Source organism: Scyliorhinus torazame, chromosome 18 (assembly GCF_047496885.1).
Source record: "Scyliorhinus torazame isolate Kashiwa2021f chromosome 18, sScyTor2.1, whole genome shotgun sequence".
Classification (NCBI taxonomy): Eukaryota; Metazoa; Chordata; class Chondrichthyes; order Carcharhiniformes; family Scyliorhinidae; genus Scyliorhinus; species Scyliorhinus torazame.
The window spans coordinates 95,082,765-95,107,337 of NC_092724.1; the positions used below are offsets into that span (position 1 = coordinate 95,082,765).

Consider the following 24,573-nt stretch of genomic DNA (forward strand, 5'->3'; position numbering starts at 1 on the left):
TATCGTCGGTTCCCATGACAAGGTTCTCTCTGGAACGGGTCACAGAGGTTGATAGCTTGAGGGGCGTACCGCCACATCAAGCATGGCTGACCAGGAATCTCTCCCACTCTTACTGCCAGTTATTGGAGTGTGTTGGTAGGATTTTGCAGGTTGAAAATTGACCTGTTTTCCTGGGTTTTGAATGTGCCTCCCTTGGCATGGGACTTGAACCTAGAGCCTCTGGCTCACAGGCAAGGACGTTACCCACTACGCCACAAGACCTCCTCCATTCAGGGGCGGAATCAGGAAAACAGTATTTTCAGAGGAAGGGCAGTAGAAATATTGAGTTCCTTCCCCTGAAAAGGCTGTGAGTGCTGGGACAATTGATGCATCTAAGGCTAAGATTGATAGGCTTTTGTAGAGTAAGAGTAGTAAGAGATAGGGAGCTAAGTTAGGTAAATTAAATTGAGGTACAGATCAGCCATAATCTAACTGAATGGCAGAGGAGGTTCAAGTGGTTCAATGACCTATGGCACTTTATGCTTTTGTAAAGATGTCGCCCCTATGATATTTGTAATTCCTTGTCGATATATTTGATGATATAAGCACAGCTACAGTATCTCAATCGGCAACCTTGGGACTGAGTCCAGTCAGATTTCGGATCTCGCCAGTTTTCGGGCTGGGGGAACGAGGTTGGGTAGGTAGATTGCGGTGAGCCAGTTTGGGCTCGGACCACTTGGCGTTTGGGAAAATACCTCCATGAGGTTTCGATAACTAGTCCAGCGTGCCACCCACACCAATGCATCACTTAGTCGAAGAAGTGGATCACGTCTTTTACTCATTTCAGAAGAATTACAATTCAGCATGGCAACCAAAAGAATGTCCAGTTTGTGAATACTCCAGTTTCCCGATAGCCAGGTTTGCGACACTGAACCTGTATGAGAGAGTATATAGAAAGATAATTTGTATCAGGATATCAAGTGGCAGGTATCAGTTTAACCACAGTCTGAAACTTGCTCCACTATCCCTGATTCAGAATTGGATGTGAATTAATGTTCCCTTTACACTACCCCATAACATACCACATTATATCTGTGGAACGGGGGAGATGGTGGCGCAGTGTAAATATCACCAGACTATTAATCCAGAGGCCCAGGTTATAGCTGGGTGATATGGGTTCAAATGTCACCATGGCAGCTGATAGAAATTCAATTCAAATAATTTTTTTAAAATCTGGAAATATAAAGCTGCTCTCTATAATGGTGACCAGGAAACTATCATCAATTGTCATAAAACCCATCAGGTTCACTAACGCCCTGACCTGGTCTGGCCTGGATGGCCTATATGTGACTCTCAGTGAAAGAATACATTTTTTAAAAATTCAATTTCCTATATCAGCCATTCATGAACCCTCTGCATAAGATTGTTTCAATTAATGCACGTTTAATGCCATGGACTCAGAAAGGACACTGTATGACTTTGGATTACATTGAAGCCCAGTAGGGCGACACGGTGGCACTGTTTCCTCACGGCGCCAGGGACCCGGGTTCAATTCCAGCCATGGGTCACTGCCTGTGTGGAGTTTGTACGTTGTCTACGTGTCTGCGTGGGCTTTCTCTGGGTGCTTCGGTTTCCTTCCACAGTACAAGTATGTGCAGGTTAGGTGGATTGGCCATGCCCTTTAGCATCCAAAAGATGAGGTGGGATTACTGGGTTATGTGGATAGGGTGGGTGTTGGACCTAGGTAGGGTGCCCTTTCAGAGGATCGGTGCAGAGTCGATGGGCCGAATGGCATCCTCTGCACTGTAGAGATTCTATGATTCTATACCCGGCAAACAAGCAATAATATTGGGCAGCACGGTAACACATGTGGCTAACACTGTGGCTTCACAGTGCCACATTGCCAGGGTCCCAGCTGGGTCACTGTCTGTGCGGAGTCTGCACGTTCTCCCCGTGTCTGCCTGGGTTTCCTCCGGGTGCTCCGGTTTCCTCCCACAGTCCAAAGGCATGCAGGTTAGGTGGATTGGCCATGATAAATTGCCGTTAGTGTCCAAAAAGGTTAGGAGGGGTTATTGGGTTATGGGGACAGGGTGGAAGTGAGGGCTTAAGTGGGTCTGTGCAGACTCGATGGGCCGAATTGCCTCCTTCTGCACTGTATGTTCGATGTATCTATGTAATATATCCGGTCAGATGGCAGTGGTAGGCTTTGTGGAATAGTGCTGACTGTGATGCCTTTATTCCAGATTATACAGTCATCTGTGGTTTTGGTGATGGGTAGTGGGGCTGTAGTTATCAAGCCAAGGAGTTGCATCGTACATATTTATCTAGCTTTTAAAATTATGAAAAGGGTTTGCAGGAGATATTTCCATTTACAGGGGCGTCCAAAACAAGACATTGGATGGGATGTAGTTATCAAGTCAAGGAGTTGCATTGTACATATTTATCTCGCTTTTAAAATTATAAAAAGGGTTTATAGGAGATATTTCCATTTACAGGGGCATCCAAAACAAGAGCACCATAGGTGTTAGAAATGCACTCATCCTTATTAGTAAAGAATTCAGGAAAAGCTTCTTTATCCAAAGAGTGGTGAGAATATGTAGCCCACAACCACAAGGCACTGGTTGAGATGAATAGTTTAGGTACATTTCAGTTGGACTTCCTTTTTCTCCTAGTTCATCCTCTTAAGGTGAAGGTGGCGATGCCCATCACCTGCGGTGTTTGACAAGGTTCCAACGGTGACTGCTAAGGCCGCCATGCGCCTAGAAGGTTCTGCTGTTAGTAGGACAGGGTCAGCAGACAATTGAGTTTTGGATGAGTTGCTAGATTGGCATTTCCTCTGATTGCATTCTCTCCCTGCATCTGACATGTGCTCGCTTTCGAAGGAGGTTGCACTGTTTTTTATTTGGTGGCGCCAGATGCAGCGATCCTGGGCGACCTTCCCCCAGGACTCAAAGTCAATATCAAAACTCCTAAGTGAATCCTTCGGATTATCCTTGTAGAAGTTCTTTTGACCGCCATGAGCATGTACCACAGGCCCAAACTCTCAACAGAAGATTGGCTAGTGAGTGTTCAACATTCAGGTTACAACCTGACAGTTGTGACTGTCTCAGTATGGTGTGGATGACTGGCACAGCAGCTCAGGTGAGCATCTCAGTGTCTTGTACTTTGTCCTGCTACATGATCTTCAGAAACCTCCGAAGGCAGCTCCACTGAAAATGGATGGGGAAATTGGATAAGTACAGGACAGAGAAAATAATAGAAGAATCTAATGGTGAAATATGGTGAGTTGAGGCTAGCGTGAAGTATACGCACCAGTTAAACGAGGTGGGCCGAATGGCCTCTTCGTTGGTTCGCATTCTATTTAATATAAAGTGACAACATTGTAACCAATCTTTCTCAAAAGGCAAGTGACTTAATCTCTGTCAAAAGTAACACTTTGTCCATCTCTGCCTGATTTCACTGGTTTTCTTAAAAAGATTAATGTCACTTTAATGGCAACGATCATATTATTTATGACAATGAGAAACAGAGTTCATCCAGCTGGGTCCAATTACCTAATGGCCCTGATGTAAGCTTGCTGATCGAATAGCAAATGTCCATGTGTCCATGTCTAAGTTTGTATTCTTTGGGGAAGTGATGCACCCAGTTCAACAGTTCACCAGATGCTGACAAACTTATCCATAGAATCCCTACAGTGCAGAATGCGGCTAATCAGACCATAGAGTGTACACTGACCTTCCGAAAGAGCACTTGACCTCAGCCCACTCTGCCACTCTATCCCTGTAACCCCACCTAACCTGCACACCTTTGGACATTAAGGGGCAACTTATAATGGCCAATCCACCTAACCTGCACATTTTCGGACACTAAGGGGCAATTTATCATGGCCAATCCATCTAACCTGCACATCCTTGGACTGTGGGAGGAAACCAGAACACCCGGAGGAAACCCACGCAGACATGGGGAGAATGCGCAAACTCCACGCAGACAGTGACCCGAGGCTGGAATTGTGCCACCATGCTCGCTTATCACTGAGACTTCCACACCACATATTATCAGAAGTTCTAGGAGTATTGAAGGCTGGAATTTGGACTTTACACTGGACTCGAAAAGAAAACAAAATCCCTTTCTGTTGTATCAGATTAAACATATCAAATGTCAGCCTATTTCCTGTGGCACCAGACTGGTGGTTGCGAACAGATTGTTATGATTGAAAGTTTGATACACAGAATGGTTCCCATGAAAGCTGGCACAATTGACAGATGGAATATTGGTCTGTATTTATCTATATCTGATTTCCATCTCCTTTAGTGTGAAATGTGCAACATTTGCTGATTTTCACACAGATGGGACAGTTCTGCTTGACAGGTATGTTTAAATAAATGATCTAGGATAGTCTCCAGAGTTGCCCAGCATCTATCCTTGGCCTCATCGCCTACCTTATCTACATGTTGCCCCTTTATGACAGCCTCCACAGGCATGGGGTCAGCCTTGCATATCTTTGTTGGCAACATGCTGCTCCACCAAGCCTGACCCTGCTCTGCTGTCAGACCGCTCATCCTATCTCCAATCATGGATGAATCCACAATTTCCTCCACTTAAACACGGGCAGGACGGAAGCCCCCATCATAAACTCAGTACCTTCACCATTTATTATATTCCCTTCCACAGCCATTGTCTCAGGCTGAACCAGTCATTCAACATACTTATCAAACATAATCTGGACTACCGGCCCCATATACACCCATCACGAAGATCATATCCAACTCCATAACAAGATCTATCTCTGCCCCTGCCTCAGTCTGCCGTTACCAAAAAACATCAGCCTTACTTTTAGTACTCTTTGTTTCATTTTTTTCCAAATTAAGGGGCAATTTTATCGTGGCCAATCCACCTACCCTGCACATCTCTGGGTTGTGTGGGTGAAACCCACGCAAACACGGGGAGAATGTGCAAACTCCACATGGACAGTGAGCCAGAGCCGAGATCGAACCTGGGACCTCGGTGCCGTGAGGCAGCTGTGTACGTTTAGTACTCTTGCCGACTCCAGTGATCTCTTTGCCCTCTTCCATCCTCCATCTCTATAAAACTCAGCTTAACTAAAAGTCTGATGCCCATACCCTATCTCACAACAAATTAGACTTACACGCCATCCGTGTCCCTGTCAACACAAATAGGCTGGCAATTTCCCAACCCCTCAGATGTACAATTCTCTGCATTATCTTTATCCCTGAATGACCTTTCCCTTCCTATCTCCATAACCTCATGTATGAGTAATTATGACCTTCAGCTTTTCTGTATTTCAGACCCTTTAAAGTGGATACTTCCCTTCCACTACATCAACAGCCCCCCCCCCCCCCCTCCTCCCCGCAAACATTTCTTGACCTCCCTCCCCTGCCTCTACGTGGTCAGACTGTTTTTCCAATATGCCGGCACGGAGGAGCCTCAATGCATTGCTCTAGTGACGCTCTTGGCACCTGATCTTGAAGTCCAAATGAAGCTCCGGGGAGTATGAAGTCCAACACCAATAATCGTTTTGAAAGTATTCCATTCGTCCTTGGAGCACATTTATGAATTGGAAAGATGGAAGCAGATTTTAGACTTTTACCCCTGATGAGCTGATAACTGAACCTAGTCAGAGCGAGACTTCCCTTTAGTTGCCACTTCTTTGTCATTTCGGAAGATAACGTTTCTGATTTTTAACAAATACCGTATAACACACAATGAGTTTGTGTCCAGGGGAATTATCGATCTGTTTGCTAACGGATCACAATCTTCTTCTTTGTAACTTCTGTTTCATCATGCAATCAGACCTTGCAATTAGCCTTCCTTTCAAGCCGGCAGTGTGAAGATAGTCATCACAGTTGTGACTGAAATACTCCAATGCTGAGAAACAAACTTACTTCATTCCAATGTGTTAAAGGGTACATTTTGGCTGCCCGGTATATCCTCCAGTCCTGGTGATTTACCACAGAGAGAACAGAGGATAAGTAAGAGATTAGATGGAAGAGAAAGGATTACGTTTTGTATGTTGTCATAAATTGCCCATGCTGTTTTACAACTGGCTATGAAACAAAACTGACATTTGAAAGTAGTGAGTGTGCAGACGACAAGTCAGAGGGTAGTGCAGGAAGTTTCAAACTGTTCAATAATGATTGGAAGTTATCAAGAGAGAATTTAGGATTGTGCTAAAAAATTCCCTGATCTATTAGTGTAGGCTGCATTATTCAAACCAGTCCTTTATTCCATAGCAAAGACTCACACCACTCCAGAATGACTTTCAGTCACCAAGAGTGTTGTTCCATTCTTTCCTTCATGACATACAAAGGGATTTTCTCTGGGTCTCCGATTACAAAAGAACTTGAAGAGATGTATAAGTTGTTTGGACATTTATTGCAGTTTTACCTGCCTGTTGCGTTCTGGACATTGAGTGGCCTGAGATCGTGCATAGATCACAGATAACTCCAAAAGGAAAGAGGGAAGTGTAAAATACAGAGGTCTGCCTCTTAAGTATTCAGATTAATCACACTTAGCTCAATCATCAAGGTTGACCAAATAATAATTTTACACATCTTAGTACAAGTGGCATTAATTAAAATGAGTTGAGAGCGAATTTAGAAACATTTGGAGTGTGTTTTGGAAAACCTAAGTCTCATTGGCAGTGTAGAGCACAGTTTGGTTCTCTCATTCCTGACCAATTAACACTTGTGTCCTCTTACCCATTATGCTTTTATTCCATTTCTTTTTCTACCTGGACCACAGCAGTGCAAACTCGACACAGTCTTCTCTGAGCACCCATATTTCCTGTGCCTATCTTCCAAGTCCTTTAGAATATAAAGGAACAAGCAGTTGTACAACATAAATAGTTTTCCTGGCATGAACTAAAATTTTATTTCACAAACCCTTTTGTTTTTGTTCAGAAAGTCGAACAGGGACAAAGACCTCAGGTAAATAATATAGACCGGGTGCATTTCTTGCCTGCTGGACAGCTAGATGATAGGTTGATGATGACTGGGATGTGGGCTTGTTGCTGCCATGGTGTGGTTGCACTGTAGGCATAGAAAGATTCTTGGTGCTCTTGGGTGTCTGTCATTTTCTGTTTTGCTATCTTATTCTGTCGCAACTCTTGTTGGACTATGGGTCTTAAATACTACTTCTCTTTGCTTGTTCTCATATTTGGGTCACAAAAGACCAAAAGTCACAACCCCCCCCCACATGTCTTTTAATGTGTAATTACTGATGCAACAATTATTACAACAAGCCTTCAGCAGCCATATGTTATTCATTGTTTCTGAAGAAATTACAGTTTTGCTTGGCAGAGATGCACATGGCACGGGTCAGCATCTGCAACTCTCCAAGGTGTTAGCCTGAATTCATAGTGAAGCCTCAGGTCTAGAGCCAACCCTGCGCAGCATACTCCACAAGGTATGCATATTGGCGAATGAAGACTTATGCAACATGAACTAAAGCAGTCCATAAATAAACCTAGTCCATTGTAGAAACAAGAGATAGATCATTGGTTACATCACACAACATCTCAATCCCAAAGTAGTTTAGTTTGGTTATTTTGGGCCCAAATCCACTGGAATTCTGGATTCATTGATGCCTGTCCTTTATTAAATGTGGTGAGTGATCAGAGAGGGATACACTTCCTGTAAGTGATCAATGGCATTATCTATAATCTATCATTGTAATGATTTGGATTTGATCAGTACCCAAATTAAAGGTAGATATTGAGATTAAAAGAACATTTTCTCAATTACCATTTTCCCCTCTTAACTGTTAATGATCTAACTATAGAGATTCGGTCACAAAATGATCCAAAGGGGGCGAATGGTGAGTTTGGTGATGCAGTGAAGGGAGAGCTCAGTCCATCTTTTCAGCTTGCATCCCGACACCAGCACTCCTGTGTATAATTCCAGAATTTCAATCAGTAAAAATATATGAAAGAAAAATGTGGAAAATATTTCCTATTCCAAGGTATTGTTATCTAACTTTACAGCATGATAATAATAATAATCCTTATTGTCACAAGTAGGCTTACATTAACACTGTAATGAAGTTACTGTGAAATAGGATGCAAAGTGAGTGCAGATTGGAAAGATAGCATGAAGCCAAGCTGCTATGCTCTAATGTGCATGCACAGCCTGGAAGTAACTCGCGTGTACATGGGAGGACCTGGAAAGTCTATCCTTTGGTATATCAGGAGTGTAGGTGAATCAAGCAGCAGATTCATTCTTATCCAAGCTTTAGTGTTCAGATTCAGAGGTGGTTGTGCAGCAACTAACATCTGCTGGAAAATTATGATGGGTATAGATAGACAGGAAGAAACGTTTCCCCTTGGTGGAGGGATCAGTGGCCAGAGGACATAGATTTAAGGTAAGGGGCATGAGGTTTAGAGGGGATGCCAGGAAACACTTTTTCACTCAGAGGGGGGTGGAAATCTGGAACTCAGTGCTTGAAAGGGTGGCGCATAACATTTACGAAGTATTTAGATGTGCACTTGCAATGCCAAGGCATACAAGGCTATGGGCCAAGCGCTGGAAAATGGGATTGGTGGTTATTTTTGACAGGTGCAGACGTGATGGGCCGAAGGGCTTTTTCTGTGCTATAGACCTCTATGCCGCTAACACACATTAATTTGTGATGCTAGAAGAAGAGAAGATTATTAAGACGGGGAGATGCAATAATCCAAAATTAACAGCTTGGAAGAAGGGTAGTGTAGCACCAGGAGAGAGAGGAGTGAAGAACTATCATTGCCCAACTGGCCCTGTCAATGTAAGGTTTCTTGCTGAAGTTACATTACATGTGTCAGTATGCATGGCTCTGGAACATCTTAAGAGAGTTAAGTTGCTTTGGGTGGAAGAGATAACAGTGACCTTTAAAAAATGGGGGAAACAAGCAAACATATAATTTCATTGTCGTCATTTTCTCACCTTTCCAAAAAGCTGTTTGAACTTTACTCCACAGGAATAATCCTGAACCTACAATAAACTAAATCTCTAGTGCAGATAAAGAATGAATCAAATAAAATCAAAAAAGTAACGGTGGGTGATGTGTTGGGTGTTCTGGATCACACACAGGTCACCAACACTTGAAATAGTGCAATACTATTTTGTTGAATCATTAACTATTTAAACATACTTAGACTGTGGGTTAATACGATACTAGCTTTAACTAAAGACCTTTGCCTTGTCCTAACCAGTCGATGCACTCAGCACATGGTGAATGTCTGTGTTGCAGGCTGTGAGCTCTGTCCTCCTAGCTAGCTGCAACTCGAAAGAGCGGGAACTCTGATGCCCCCTGTCTTTATAGGGCGTGTGCTCTCACTGGTGATTGGCTGTGGTGTTGTGTGTGTTGATTGGTCCCACTGTGTGTCCATCAGTGTGTGTCTGCACCATGATATACTGGTGTATATTATGACATTCCCCCTTTTATAAAAAATGTATCTGCGTGGCAATAAATAGTGTATGGTGAATGTTCCTGACTACGTGTGTGCGAAATATTTACAGGACTATGTACATAAAAACTAAGGTGCCTGGTGCAGAAAAACACAAGAATAACGAGATGAACACTATATACAAACCACTTGAACAATTAAACGGAAGAACAGAACAAATCAGAAAGTCCATAAGTCCACAAAGTTCACAAATTAAGTCTCTGAGGTGGGCGACAAATTCTAGTTGACCGTCAGGGTGGCACACCACTCATCATCTGGATCGATGCTGTATACCGACAGCGGCTGGTGTCTTTGCTTCGGGGACAGCCTGTTTTTCGTTACGACACCAACTCGAAAAGGCGCCTTCGGGTCCTCGGTGTCACTGCTGTGTGGGAGGTCCGCATCGGACTCAGTGAACGTGGGTTGAATTGCCCGAACATTCCTGCGAGGCTGGCTGAAGCGATACGCGTTGGCAGGCTGAGCTGCTCGACAGAAGGCAGCATAGTGGCCAAGTCTTCCACATCGTAGACATTGTCGAGATTTTGCGGGGCATTGCCGCTTTAAATGGGCGGAGCCACAGTTGCCGCACGTTGTGACGTCAGCACGTTCACTGCGCCACTGCACATGCGCGGTGCTGTCGTGCGTGGTGCACGGCTGCGCTTTACGTTCCTCAACGTCGCCGTCCCCTCGTTTGGTGCGTACACGCGCGGGAGTCCGCGAAAACGCGTGAAATGGCTGCCCTCATCCAGGCTGAGGCCCTGGAGGTGCTCAATCACTTGGACCCGTTCCGCCTCGTGGGGATCTTGCCGTGCCGTTTCAGCCGCTTGTATATGGGAATATCGACTCGTAGCATTTTCATGTAAGATACAGGTCTCGATGGTGGTCGCTAGGGTGAGTTGCTTTACTTTGAGGAGCTGCTGACGTAGGGGGTCCGACTGAACACCGAAAATGATCTGGTCGCGTATCATGGAGTCGGAGGTGGGCCCGTAGCTGCAAGATTGCGCAAGGATGCGGCGGTGAATTAGAAAGGATTGGAAAGGTTCATCCTTACCCTGCAAACGCTGCTGGAACATGTAGCGTTCGAAACTTTCATTCACCTCTATGCTGCAGTGAGTGTCAAACTTGAGGAGGACCGTCTTGAACTTCGTCTTGTCTTCATCATCTGCAAAGGTGAGAGAGTTGAAAATGTGGATGGCATGGTCCCCGGCCGTGGAGAGGAGAAGAGCAATCTTTCCGGTGTCTGAGGCGCCCTCCCTGACGTGGCTTCGAGGAAGAGCTGGTAGCGCTGTTTGAAAATCTTCCAGTTGGCCTCAAGGTTGCCGGCGATGCAGAGCGATGGTGGCGGGCTGATGTTGTCCATGTCGCAGGATGACGGAATGCTGGCGGAAGGCAGATCACTTGCAGGTAGGTCTAAGAAGTGCTAGTATCCCACCACTCCTGGTATCATGATGTGTTGGGTTCTGGATCATATATAGGACACCAACACTTGAAATAGGGCAACACTATTTTATTGAATCATTACCTATTTAAACATACTTAGACTGTGGGTTAATACGATACTAGCTTTAACTAAAGCCCTTTGCCTTGTCCTAACCAGTCGATGCACTCAGCACATGGTGAATGTCTGTGTTGCAGGCTGTGAGCTCTGTCCTCCTAGTTAGCTGCAACTCGAATGAGCGGGAACTCTGATGCCCCCTGTCTTTATAGTGCGTGTGCTCTCACTGGTGATTGGCTGTGTTGTTGTGTGTGTTGATTGGTCCCACTGTGTGTCCATCAGTGTGTGTCTGCACCATGATATACTGGTGTATATTATGACAGTGTGTAGACACATTCTACTTTCTGTAAGATATTTGTTTTTCAACCTGCAATTTTGCAGAACAGATAAAACTGCCTGCTGTGGCTCAATGGGTGACGCTCTCACCCCAAGCTACATCAGAAGGTTGTTGGTTCAAATCTCACAACAGAGACTTGAGTACAAAATCCAGGCTTTTTAGTGCGGTACTGAGGGAGAGCAGTGCTGCCTTTCTGGCAGGACGTTAAATTGACTGCCCTGCTGGATTGAAAAGATTCCCTGCTACCACATTAAAGAAGAGCTGAGAGGTCCAGCCAATATTTATCCTTCAACAAACATTAATGAAAGGTAATTTGTTTGTTATCACATTGCTGTTTGCAGGAGCCCGCTGCACAAATTGGTTACTGCATTTCCTACATTACGACAACGACAACACTTCAAAGAAGTATTGCATGAGCTGTAAAATGTGTTGGGACTCCCTGGGGATTTGGAAGATGTGATACAAACGGAATTCTTTCTGATGATAAGTCTGTCTTACTGACAGATAAAGAATGGTGTGTGACACTTGGTTTTCTGTAAGAGCAAAAGAGTCAGGTGGTGCAAAAGAGGAAAAATATAGACACTGGAGTTTTGTTTTTAATTGTGTTATTATCTTAGGGTTAACAAGAAACGCATTGTGCCGCATGAACTGCTCACAATAAGCATGCTGTAATAATTGTTGCACGGCTGAAGTTAAAATCCATTTCAAAGATTAAAATCAAACTATTTAAATGCCTTTTTCAAAGATGTTTCCAATAATCGAGGTAAGGCCCTCAATGGCTTTTTATCCACGTTTGTTGAATCAATTTTTTTTTCAAAGAATTTAATTTAGCAGCAATGACTGACAGAGACTGGGAACATAAGGGGGATTGTGCCTGAATTCTGCACCATTCCGTGTCTGCAACTGAAAGCCTCCATTTCATTTTCACTCAAGGGAGACATATCAAAGTCAGACTCAGAGGCTGATTTATATTGCCAAAGCCTTGAAGATGACAGTGGAAGCAAGAAGGATCTGCCAAACACCACCTGTAAGTTCAGCTGTTACATCCGTAAAGTTTGAAGTAGAGACAGATATTTGTGTGGGTGCTTTGGGTGTGTCAATCATGATCACAGAATCTTTGGGTGCAGAAGGAGGCCATTCGGCCCAACAAGTCTGCACTGGCTCTCTGAAAGAGCGTTCTACCTCGTCCCACTTCCCTGCCATATCCCCGTCACCTTGCACATTCTTTCTTTTCAGATAGCAATCCAATTCCCATTTGAATACCTTGATCGAACCTGCCTCCACCATCCCCTCAGGAAGCATCATAGAATCCCTGCAGTGCAGAAGGCGATCATTCGGCCCATCAAGTCTGCACCAACCCTCTGAAAGAGCACCCGACCTAGGCCCACTCCCTTGTCCTATCGCAGTAACACGTAACTCCACCAAACCTGCACATCATTGGACACAAAGGGGCAATTTAACATGGTCAATCCACCTAACCTGCACATCATTGGACTGTGGGAGGATACCGGAACACCAGAGGAAACCCACACAGAAACAGGGAGAATGTGCAAACTCCAAACAGGCCAGAATTGAACCCGAGACGCTGGTGCTGTGCAATTGCAGTGCTCGCCACTGTGCCCCAAAGTTGGATCCAGACTCCTTCCGGGTGAAAACCTTTTGCCGTACATCATTTTTACGCCTTTTGCCAATTATTTTGAATCTGTACACACTATTTCTTGATACTCTTATCGAGAGGGAACAGTTTCTCACTATTCATCCTGTTCATGCCTCTCAGGACATTGAGTATCTCTATCAAGTCTTCCCACAGCCTCTTTTTCCCCAAGGAAAATGGCAACTGTACAAATCCACATTGTTTGAGAGCCGCCTAGAAAAAACAGTCCTTTGGCATGATTCAAACGTAGGTTTAATGCATGAAAAAATTGCTGCGGAGCTCCACTTTAAATTGGCAGGCAATCCTGTTTGTAATTTCAACTCCTGAAACATCTATTTATATATATACTATTTAGATACATAAAGTTAAAAAAAATGCAGCAAGTCCCAAAAAAGTTGTATTCCTGTCTTTAATGAGGCTTATTTGTCAGGATTCGTGATGATACAATTTTTCATATGTAACTCCTTTACCCTGCTCCGGTTCTCTACTACACGTCTAGACCCACTGGCTTGCTCATTCCTGCATCTTTCGGGCCCATTTAATATTTCCAATGCGCCAAATCTTTCACAGTATTAATGGACCTATGCAACTGTCCAGGACAAATTGCAAAAGGCAGGCTCCATGAAGCTCCATGCCACCAATGGGATTTAACATGCAAAAGGCTTCTGAGCTATTGAGGAATTGCGTACATAACTGCGTTTGCCATTCTCCAACTACTGTGTGGATGATGGCACACAGCAGAATCTTGGTGCATCTCTACATCACCCTGAGTCACTCTCTAGCACCCCATGGTTACACAGCAGTATTCACATAGGACTGAGCATACGTTTTGTGATAGTTTGGTTAAGGGGTAGGGACACAATAGATAAAATCACTGGTGCATTGCAAGTGATTTTCCTCCTTAATGTCTGTGGACATATAAGGTCACAGGCAAAATACCTGACTTTTTTTGACAAGTCAGCTACTTACATGAAAGACACAACCAGGGGAAGGGTAGGGTGCCCAAATCCACTTGAACATATTCCTGGAGTGTCAGCACGTGAACCACCCTTCCCCCCCCACACCTTCCATCTGTCACACCATAAGCCCATCCTCACGACACACCACCTTCCCACAGCCAATCAGAACGTAAACAGACTCTTCATCTGATTGGAAATACTCAATTGTCAGTCAAACAACCTTTTCTCCCCACGTTTGATATTTGTACAATTAATACACAAAAGGCATTCAAAGAAAATGGAAGAAAACAATTATTTTAAGGCACTTTTCTTCTGCGACTTTGCTTCCACCAATATCTTAGATAGTTCCTGGAGGCTCAGGAAGCCTAGGGACACAATGCCTCAAGAGAGTTTTGCCCATAATGTTTCAAACATTCAACAATCTCGTAATGCCTACCCCGTATCCAATGAGCAGAAATGTTTGAAAGGAACAAAGAAAACAGATGAAATTGCAGATGTGGGGAGTCAAGACCAATGTCTATTAACCTCACTTTTGTCACCAACAGTGATGGCCGTGAATGGCCATGTGGACGTCAAAACCAGTCTGACGCCACCTCTCATCATCCATACCAATGCCACACCAATGCCAACGCCAAAGGGGATGCTTTGTGGAGATTCTGTGCATTTGTACAATGAGTCGCGAAGAGGAAGCAACGTATCGATTGATCCCAACTACTATGAGCAAAAGTCACCGGTGAGTCCTTTTGTATTTTCTCTGACCTGGAGCAGATTTTTTTGCTTTACATTTTCAGAATCGCATGGCATTGTCTTTTTGCAATTTGTGGATTGCTGCAATAAATTCTTTCCCTCATTCCGGAGACATCATTGGTCCAGGTCAGCCGTGGTTTGGAAATTATTCTGTTGCATCGTTCACTGATTCTGTCAGGGAAATACTGGCCGGAAATATTCACCGGAGATGCTCCTGTGGTATTTTTAGAGGATAGGCTTGCAGATCACAAAGGTACAAACAAACAAGAGCTTTATTGGAAAGGTGTTTACTCTACAGGCTGCAAAGATAGACTGCCCATTTGCCCTTGCAAACGGCGATGACATCATTAATACATCACATGATCAGACTCTTAAAGTGACCTCGTTCCAACTAGGAACAAAAATGAATACACAACACTTTCCTCCCCCTTTACATTAGAGGTTCCTGCAATGAAACACAACATAATGTTAACAGTCAAAATTTACAATATGAACAATGAATAAACACAACAGTCAATAAGTTAGATGTTTCAGAGGACGACGATTTCTGTGTGGTTGTCGGCGAACCTCAGGCATCTGCTTTTTTGTGTTGACTGCAACCTTCTGTGTTTGTGGTGTATTTTGGACGCCGTCGCAACAATTTTCCTGGTAGTCCATCCAATAAAGGAATGACCAAGTAACGGTTTGTTGCGCCCGCAATGGCCATTACATTCAACAACAGTTCACTCTCGGACTGTGTTTCTGGTCCTTTTTCATGCCCTTTTTATATCACGTGGATCCTTTTCCCACTATTCGGTTTTCCATTTGATACACTTGGTTCTTGCTTTTTATAATTCTTGTTTGGAACTTGTTGTTCCTTTCCCCAACATGTATGTTCAATATGCTCCTTTTTGCCACAAATCCTGCATTTTGCATCTCTGCACCAACTGTCTGCTGCTGCATGCCCAGTTTTTGCACATCGATGGAGATTTTGAACCTGTGTCTGTGTTCAGGTCTCAGTCGACATTTTATGGATTCTAGTGCTCGAACCTAATTGTTGAGCTTCCGTAGCTGCTAATTCGCGATTTCTATAGCCTTCTTTAGGTTTAAGTTGCTTTCTAGTAACAGCTTTTTTTGGATAGCTTTGCTTATTAACCCACACACTAGTCTGTCTCTAATGTTGTCATTCAAGACATCTCCGAATTCACAGTATTAAGCTAATTTCTTCAAAGTAGATATGAATTGTGTAATTGATTCACCTTCTTCAATAAAATTCTGACAGGGCTGGACAGACTGGTTGCAGGATGTTGCATCCTCTGACTGGGAGAGTCTGTAACAAGGGGTCACAGTCTTAAGATATGGAGTAGGCCATTTAGGACTGAGATGAGAAGAAGCCTCTTCAATTAGAAAGTGGTGAACCTATAAAATTCTCCACCGTAGAAGACTGTGGAGGCCAAGTCACTGAATATATTTGGGAAGGAAATAGATTTCGAGACTCTAAAGGCATCAAGTGTATGGGGAGAGTGCAGGAGTATGGCGTTGAGTTAGAGGATCAGCCATGATCTTATTAAATTCTGGAGCAGACTCGAAGGGCTGAATCACCTACTCCTGCTCCTGTTTTATATGTTTCTATGAGACTGTTTATGGTTGGCATGGTGGTTAATGTGCTCCATAGAATCCATAGAATCCTTACAGTGCAGTAGGAGGCCATTCAGACCATCAAGATGCACCGACTATCTGAACAGCACCCTAACTAGACCCAATCCCCTGTCCTACCCTGATGCATCATTTAAAAATAAAAAAAATTTAGAGTATCCAATTCAGTTTTTCCAATTAAGGGCCAATTTAGCGTGACCAATCCACCTAGCCTGCACATCTTTGGGTTGTGGGGGCGAAACCCACGCAAACACGTGGAGAATGTGCAAACTCCATATGGACAGTGACCCAGAGCCGGGATCGAACCTGGGACCTTGGCGCCGTGTGGCAACAGGACTAACCCACTGTGCCACCGTGCTGCCCGCTACCCTGATGCATCATGCCATGTCACGTCCTCTCACAATTCATCTCTCCTCTAGTATTATGTCAATGATTATAAAGGCTTCAAATTTCAGCAGGAATTTTGTCGAGTCTTGTTTCAATAGTTTCCTCCTTTCCGATAGAACAGATGTCTGTCTGTGCTTCATTGGGTAGTCGCCTTGCCTTGGAGAAGGTTTTGAGGCTGGATATTAACTGGTAGGTGTGGTGGCTAGTTTCTGGTCAGGAAACCTGGAAGGGTGTGTTCCCTGAAGATCTGGTAGAATTTAACGGCAAGGGTCGGTTAACATTCTTGTCTCCCATTGCCTGGCCACACCAGCCAGATTAAGAGGCTGGCTTGCAGTTGGGTGGATAGGCCTTCAACACCAAGCCCAGCTGGGGAGCGAAGGCGAGCATGGGAAGATCAGCGAGGTGGGTGGAAAGAAGATCAGGTAACAGAGCCAGACAACATCAAGGTGGCCAGTGTCAGGGGAGCTTGGAACTCAGGGTATATTAGAGACCTCATGGAATAGTTTGGAAATGTCAAGAATGGGGGTCCACTTGTAGGGAATGGGTGAAGTAAGTTTACACAATCCAGAAGTCCTTACTTCCCTTTAGCTGGCGAGTTTATCAAGGCCCGGAAAACCCAGCAATAAGAACTCAATTCAAAATGGTGATTAAAAATGAGTTATGTGGCCTCATTATATTTGAATGACCAAATAACCTCCTGGCCTGTTTCTACTAAAACAAGAAAAGGGTGGCGCAGTGATTAGCATTGCTATCTCACGCCGCTGAGGTCCCAGGTTCGATCCCAGGTCTGGGTCACTGTCCGTGTGGAGTTTGCACATTCTCTCTGTGTTTGCGTGGGTTTCGCCCCCACAACCCAAAAGATGTGCAGGGATTAGGTGGATTGGCCACGCTACATTGCCCCTTAATTGGAAAAAATTAATTGGGTGCTCTAAATCTATAAAAGAAACAAGAAAAGGATATCTTGGAGTCATGATTTGCACTTTTAGCATTTTAACATCTCAACCGACCCAAACCTGGAGCAAGACGTTCCTCCTGGGACCTGGAACAAGATTTGAACCGTTTCTGTCAGCTCCGTGCCGATTTTGCGTCAGGGGCAAGGGGAGGGGCGGAGTGGGTGGTGAGCCATCTAGCCCCCCTCCTCCATTCACCTCTGCCAAACCGCCCCCCCCCCCCCCCCCCCCTCCTCCCCCCCTCCTCCACCTCTGGCAAATTTCTGGACGTTGAAACTTCCTCTGTTGAGCATGAAATCTGGACTAACACTCCAGTGCTACACGGTTGGTGGTGCTACTTTTCAGGTGCAGCATTAAACCTGAAGCTCAGTCATGTCCTCTCAGGTGGATGTAAAATATCCCACCACACTAGTTCCAGGAAGGAAATGGGAGCTGTCCCTGGTGTGCTGGTCAATATTTATCATTAAAACAGATTATCTGGTCATTATCTCATTGCTGTTCGCTGTGTGATAATCGGATACTGTGTATCGTTACAGTATAACAGGGACTAGTTTTTTAAAAAGTACTTTTTTGTCTGAAAGGGTTTTGGGACGTCCTGAGGTTATTAAAGACACTATAAAAATCCACGTTTCCCTTCCTTCCTAACCTCCTGCCCTCCATCCTTTCGTCCATCTTGCCATCCCCTCCTCCATTATACAAACAATAATGAATGTAATGTCCTTTTGATCTCTATCATAGAATCGCTGCATCATTACAGTACAGAAGGAGGCCATTCAGCCTGTTGGGTCTGTACCTGCCTGTTCTCCAAATGAGCGATTCACCCAGTGCCATTCCCCCCTTAATCCTGTAACCCTGCACAATCTCCCTTTCCAGACAATGATCCAAGTCCTTGTTGAAAGCCTCCATTGAAGCTGCTGATGCGACCATCAATTCACTCGAGACAAGAGTAAAAGTAAACTGTGGCTTTAATCAACTTCGAACAGTGCCTGCCTGCGACTGACACAATATTGTGCACCGCCTACAGGTCGACTGCTCTTTATACCCCCCCTCAAGGGGAAGAGCCATGGGCGGAGCCCATATGTGTCCCAACATGTTCCCCTATGAATGATGCCATACAATGGCCCATAGGTGGAGCCCACAAGGGCAACAGCATAGCATAGATGCAAATACAAAGGCAAAGCATGGTACTGATACAATGGTGGTTTATTGGTATAATACATTCACCACATTCACCCCCTGTTAAAAAAAATGAAGTCCGGCGGGGGTGACGGGTTCATAAGTTCAGCCGGTCCGGCGCACGGATTGTGCGCTGTGATCGCCGAAGCTCTGGCATCGGTGCTAGCCTGGTTGTCGAGCTCATCCATGCTGGCATCGGTAGTGGGGGCGCCGGTGTGGGTACAGACGTGGACTCTGGGAGCGTCTCTCCTGGAGCTTCATTCCTGTGGACCGGTGAAGGGGGAATGGCGGGTGGGAGCCATAAAGGGGCAGGGGCGCTGATCATGGTAGGTTGGGCGGGATATAGTGGAGGAGCAGTGGTGGTGGTAGTGGTGGTGGTACCGGCAGGCGCCAGTTCCCGGAGGGAGACCGTATCTTGTTGGCCATCGGGGTGTTCGATATAAGCATACTGGGGGTTTGAGTGTAGGAGCTGGACCCTCTCTACCAGAGGATCGGTCTTATGGCTCCTGACGTGTTTTCTGAGTAGGACTGGCCCCAGTGTCTTCAGCCAGGACGGAAGTGAGGCCCCTGACGTGGATCTCCTAGGAAAACAAATAGGCGGTAATGAGGGATCTCATTTGTGGCCGTGCAAAGTAGGGACCTATTAGAGTGGAGCGCATCGGGGAGGACCTCCTGCCAGTGCGAAACTGGGAGATTCCTGGACTGCAGGGTCAGTAGGACGGTCTTCCAGACCGTCGCGTTCTCCCTCTCCACCTGCCCGTTTCCCCTGGGGTTATAGCTGGAAGTCCTGATCGAGACGATGCCCTTACTGAGCAGGTACTGATGCAGTTTGTCGCTCATGAACAACGAGCCCCGGTCACTGTGGACATAATTGGGGAAACCCAACAGGGTGAAGACATTATGTAGGGCTTTAATGACGGAGGACGTGGTCATATCGGGGCAAGGAATTGCAAAAGGGAAGCGGGAGAACCCATCAATAATATTGAGGAAATATGTGTTGCAGTTATTAGAGGGGAGGGGCCCTTTGAAATCGATACTGAGGCGCTCAAAGGGCCGGGATGCCTTTACCAGGTGGGCCTTATCTGTTCGATAGAAGTGTGGTTTACACTCCGCACAGATTTGGCAGTCCCTGGTCATGGCTCTGACCTCCGCAGTGGAGTAGGGCAGGTTGCGGGCCTTGATATAGTGGAGAAGCCGGGTGACCCCCGGGTGGCAGAGGTCATCGTCGATAGCCCATAGTCAGTCACCTTGCGCGCTGGCTCATGTGCCGTGGGACAGGGCATCTGGGGGCTCATTGAGCTTCCAAGGACGATATACTATATCTTAGTTATAGGTGGCAAGTTCGATCCTCCACCTCAAGATCTTATCGTTCTTGATTTTGCCCCACTGCGTATTGTCGAACATGAAGGCTACTGATCGTTGGTCGGTGATGAGGGTAAACCTCCTACCAGCGAGGTAGTGCCTCCAGTGCTGTACGGCTTCCACGATGGCTTGGGCTTCTTTTTCGACCGAGGAGTGTCGAATTTCAGAGGTGGTGAGGATTTGTGAAAAAAACGCCACCGATCTGCCTGCTTGATTGAGGGTAGCGGCGAGAGCAACCTCTGATGCGTCGCTCTCCACCTGGAAGGGGACGGACTCGTCCATCACGTGCATCGCAGCTTTGGCGATGTCCGCCTTGATGCAGCTGAAGGCCTGGCGGGCCTCAGTTGCCAGTGGAAAGATGGTGGCCTTGATTAGTGGGCGGGCTTTGTCCGCAAAGTGGGGGACCCACAGGGCATAATACGAAAAGAACCCGAGGCACCTCTTCAGGGCATTGGGGCAGTGAGGGAGAGGGAGTTGCAGGATGGGGCGCATACAGTCAGGGTCGGGCCCTAGGATCCCGTTCTCCACGATGTAGCCGAGAATGGCTAGTCTGGTCGTGCAGAAAACGCATTTCTCCTTGTTGTAGGTGAGATTGAAGGTTTGGGCGGTTTGGAGAAATCGGTGGAGGTTGGCGTCGTGGTCCTGCTGATCATGGCCGCAGATGGTGACATTGTCCAAGTACGGAAATGTGGCCCGCAGCCCGTACTGGTCCACCATTCGGTCCATTGTTCTTTGGAACACCGAAACCCCGTTCGTGACGCCAAAGGGGACCCAGAGGAAGTGGAAAAGGAGGCCTCAAAAGCTGTGTAGTGGCGGTTCTCCGGGCGGATTGGGAGCTGGTGGTACGCAGACTTCAGATCCACCGTGGAGAACACCCGGTAGTGTGCGATCTGGTTAACCATGTCTGCAATCCGGGGAAGGGGGTACGCATCGAGTTGCGTGTACTGGTTTATGGTTTGGCTGTAATCAACAACCATCCAGAACATTTCCCCGGTCTTGACCACCACCTGGGCTCTCCAGGGGCTATTGCTGACCTCGATGACTCCCTCCCGCAAGAGATGCTGGACCTCGGACCTCATAAAAGTCCTGTCCTGTATGCTATACCGCCTGCTTCTGGTGGCGACTGGTTTGCAGTCGGTGGTGAGGTTTGCGAAGAGTGAGGGAGGGTCGACTTTTAGGGTCGCGAGGCTGCATATGATGAGTGGGGACAGGGGCCCCCGAACTTCAGGGTTAGGCTCCTGAGGTTGCATTGGAAATCGAGTTCCAATAAGAGAGGAGCACAGAGGTCTGGGAGCACATATAATTTAAAGTTTACGTACTCGCCGCCCTGTATTGCTAGGGTTGTGGTAGTGCACCCTTGGATTTGCACCGAGTGCGACCCAGAGGCGAGGGAGATGGTTTGGTGTGCCGGGAAAATTGGGAGCGAGCAGAATCTTACCATGTCCGGGTGAATGAAGCTCACTGTGCTCCCAGAGTCGAAGAGGCAAGGCGTTTCGTGCCCGTTAGCCCGGACGGTCATTATGGAGCTCCGGAGGTGCTTGGGTTGCGACTGGTCCAGGGTGACCGTACTGAGTTGCGGGTAGCCGGCGTGGTCGGAGGTGCTGGTGCGGCTCCGCGATGGCTGCCCATGTTGATCGTACGCGTCGAGCGGCGTAGCAGATGGCGGCCAAGATGGCGGCCCCCGTTGGTCAAGCGTGGCAGGTGGTGAGGAAGATAGCATCCAGGATGGCGGCCCCCATGGTTCACACGTGGCCGGCCGCGTGGGGGAGGATGGCCATGATGGCGCCCCCATGAGTCGCACATGCTGTGAGGACTGGAAGATGGCTGCTCCCACTGATAGCACAAGGCTGATGAGGGGGGCGGAGTCGGCAGACACCCTGCCACACTGCGGGGTCTGCGGGCCTGTGAGTCTGAGGATCGGGCCTGTGAGTTAGAGTTCTTAGACCTGGCCAGGCAGACTTTGGCGAAATGTCCTTTTCTCCTGCAGCTGCTGCAGTTCGCGTTACGTGCCGGGCAGTGCTGCCGGGGGTGTTGGGACTGGCCGTAGAAATAGCAGGGTAGCCCCCCATGGTGGGCGGGCGGCCGCGCGGCACAGGCCTGGGATAGACTTTGTTCGGGAGTCCATGAGGGGATCGTGTGGTCAGCCGGGAACGCGGTAAGGCTCTGGAACGCCACTTCCAGAGAGGAGGCTACCTTACGGTCTGATCCAGGTCCAGGGCCCCCTTTTCGAGTAGGCGCTGTCTCACGTAATTAGACCGGACTCCCGCCACGTAGACGTCTCGGATGGCAAGTTCCATATGCTGAGTGGCCGTAACGGCCTGGTAATTGCAGTTGCGTGCGAGGGCTTTGAGGTCGTGTAGGTAATCATCTAGCGACTCCCCAGGACGCTGGCGGCGAGTGGTGAGGATGTGACGCGCGTAGACCTCGTTCACGGGCCGTACATAGAGGCGTTCGAGCATCGCGAGGGCATCTGCGTAGGAGGAGGCCTCGTCGAGTTGAACAGAGATTCGATGGCTCACCCGTGCGTGGAGGAGGCTCGGCTTCTGTTCGTCAGTGATGGAAGGCATCGAGTCGGCTGCGAGATTAGCCTTGAAGCATCGAAGCCAGTGCGAAAAAATTTCTTTCACCTCCGCGGCCTGAGGATCGAGTTCCAGTCGGTCAGGTTTGAGGGCCGATTCCATAGTTGCGTTTAAGTTAATTAAATTGATGCGACCATCAATTCACTCGAGACAAGAGTAAAAGTAAACCGTGGCTTTAATCAACTTAGAACTGTGCCTGCCTGCAACTGACACAGTACTGTGCGCCGCCTACAGGTCGACTGCTCTTTATACCCCCCTCAAGGGGAGGAGCCATGGGCGGAGCCCATACGTGTCCCAACATGTTCCCCTATGGATGATGCCATACAATGGCCCATAGGTGGAGCCCACAAGGGCAACAGCATAGCATAGATGCAAATACAAAGGCAAAGCATGGTACTGATACAATGGTGGATTATTGGTATAATACATTCACCTCAGCTGCCTCCATTGAACCTGCCTCCACCCTCAGGCAGCACATTCCAGATCCTGACCACCCTCCTTAAGTTTGTGCCATCTGGTTCACAATCTTCCATCAATGAGAACAATTTCTCCCTGTTTACTCTGCCTAGACCATTCTGGGTTTTGAACATCTCTATCAAATCTCCTCTCAACCTTCTCTCCTCCAAGAAGCCCAGCCTCTCCAATCTCTCTATGTAACTGAATTTCCTCATGTCTGGGGCCATTCTCCTGAATCTTTTCTGAATCCTCTCTGATGCCTTCCCGTCTTTTCTAAAGTGTGGTGCCCAGAACTGCACGCAATACTCCAGCTGAGACTGAACAAGTGTTCTGTACAAGTTTAACATAACTTTGCTCTTGTACTCTAGGCCCTATTAATAAAGGTTAGTATGCTGCATGCTTTATTTAAACACCCTCTCAACTTGCACTGTCCCATTCAATGATTTAGAACCTACCCGCCCAGGTCCCTCTGTTTCTGCACCCCCTTTAGAATTGTAACATGAGCAACAATTAATAATAGATTGGCCCTTTCCTCTCATGGGGGTGCATCACCAGCTGTTCAAACCCCAAGATCATTATGAGTTCTCTGGCATCTTCCTAAAGTTGCCAATCTGAGTCTGGATTGTTGGTCTTTTAACTCCGTGCTTCTTTCCTTCCAGACCAGTGCACGTAGCTCCCCCTACACCCCCTGGAGCACAGCCAGCAGCTGGAACAGCCGGCGGTCCAGCTGGAACAGCCTTGGCCGAGCTCAGAGCCTGAAGCGCAAGCATCAGTCGGGTGAGCGGAAGTCCCTCCTCTCGGGCGACGGAAAAGAGAGCTCTGACGAAGGTGATGGATCGGAGGATGAGAGGGCCAGTCGCGCAGGCAGCAGGAATGGGTCAGCCTCTCAGCGCATGGAGTCTCTGGAAATTAAGGGCTCTTTCGACATTCCCGACACCCTGCAGGTACCTAGTCTTCACAGGTCTCCCAGCATCCATAGCAGCAGGATCCCACCGATGGATCGGCAGGACTGTAATGGTAAAACCTCCCCGACTGCCATACCTCGCCCACCTCACCAGGTCCATGTGGATGAACAGAGAGCTGAGCTTGAACATACTGAAGATGAAATTGATATGGTAAGTGACAACAGTGTAAGAGTTTGAATCTGGTGCAAACAAAAGGAATGGAAATTCTCTCATCCAGTTTCTCAACAGGTTACTCTGTCATTGCTCTCTCCACAACCCCAGGCAAATGATGAGGGCAAAATGGGTATCGGCAAACATGAAAATGCTGAGGGGAAGCTCCCTCTACCTAACTATTCTTTCCATTTGTTTTTCCATCTCCATCTCTCCTTGTTCTCTCTTATCCCTCTCCTCTTTGCCGTCAGCTTTCTCTCCTTACCTTCTATCTGCAGTTCATCCCCCAATCCCCACCCAGCA

At 46.9% G+C, this 24,573-nt stretch overlaps 1 protein-coding gene across 3 annotated transcripts in view; it reads left to right on the top strand.

The window, feature by feature from the left end:
* Positions 1-24,573, top strand: part of cacna1g (calcium channel, voltage-dependent, T type, alpha 1G subunit) — a 541,990-nt gene that overhangs the window by 266,078 nt on the left and 251,339 nt on the right. For all 3 annotated transcript variants that reach the window (XM_072483051.1, XM_072483052.1, XM_072483053.1), the window contains exons 14-16: positions 12,184-12,277; positions 14,409-14,596; positions 23,815-24,270. In XM_072483051.1, coding sequence (XP_072339152.1) covers positions 12,184-12,277; positions 14,409-14,596; positions 23,815-24,270 — 738 coding nt within the window. The remainder of the gene's footprint in view (positions 1-12,183; positions 12,278-14,408; positions 14,597-23,814; positions 24,271-24,573) is intronic.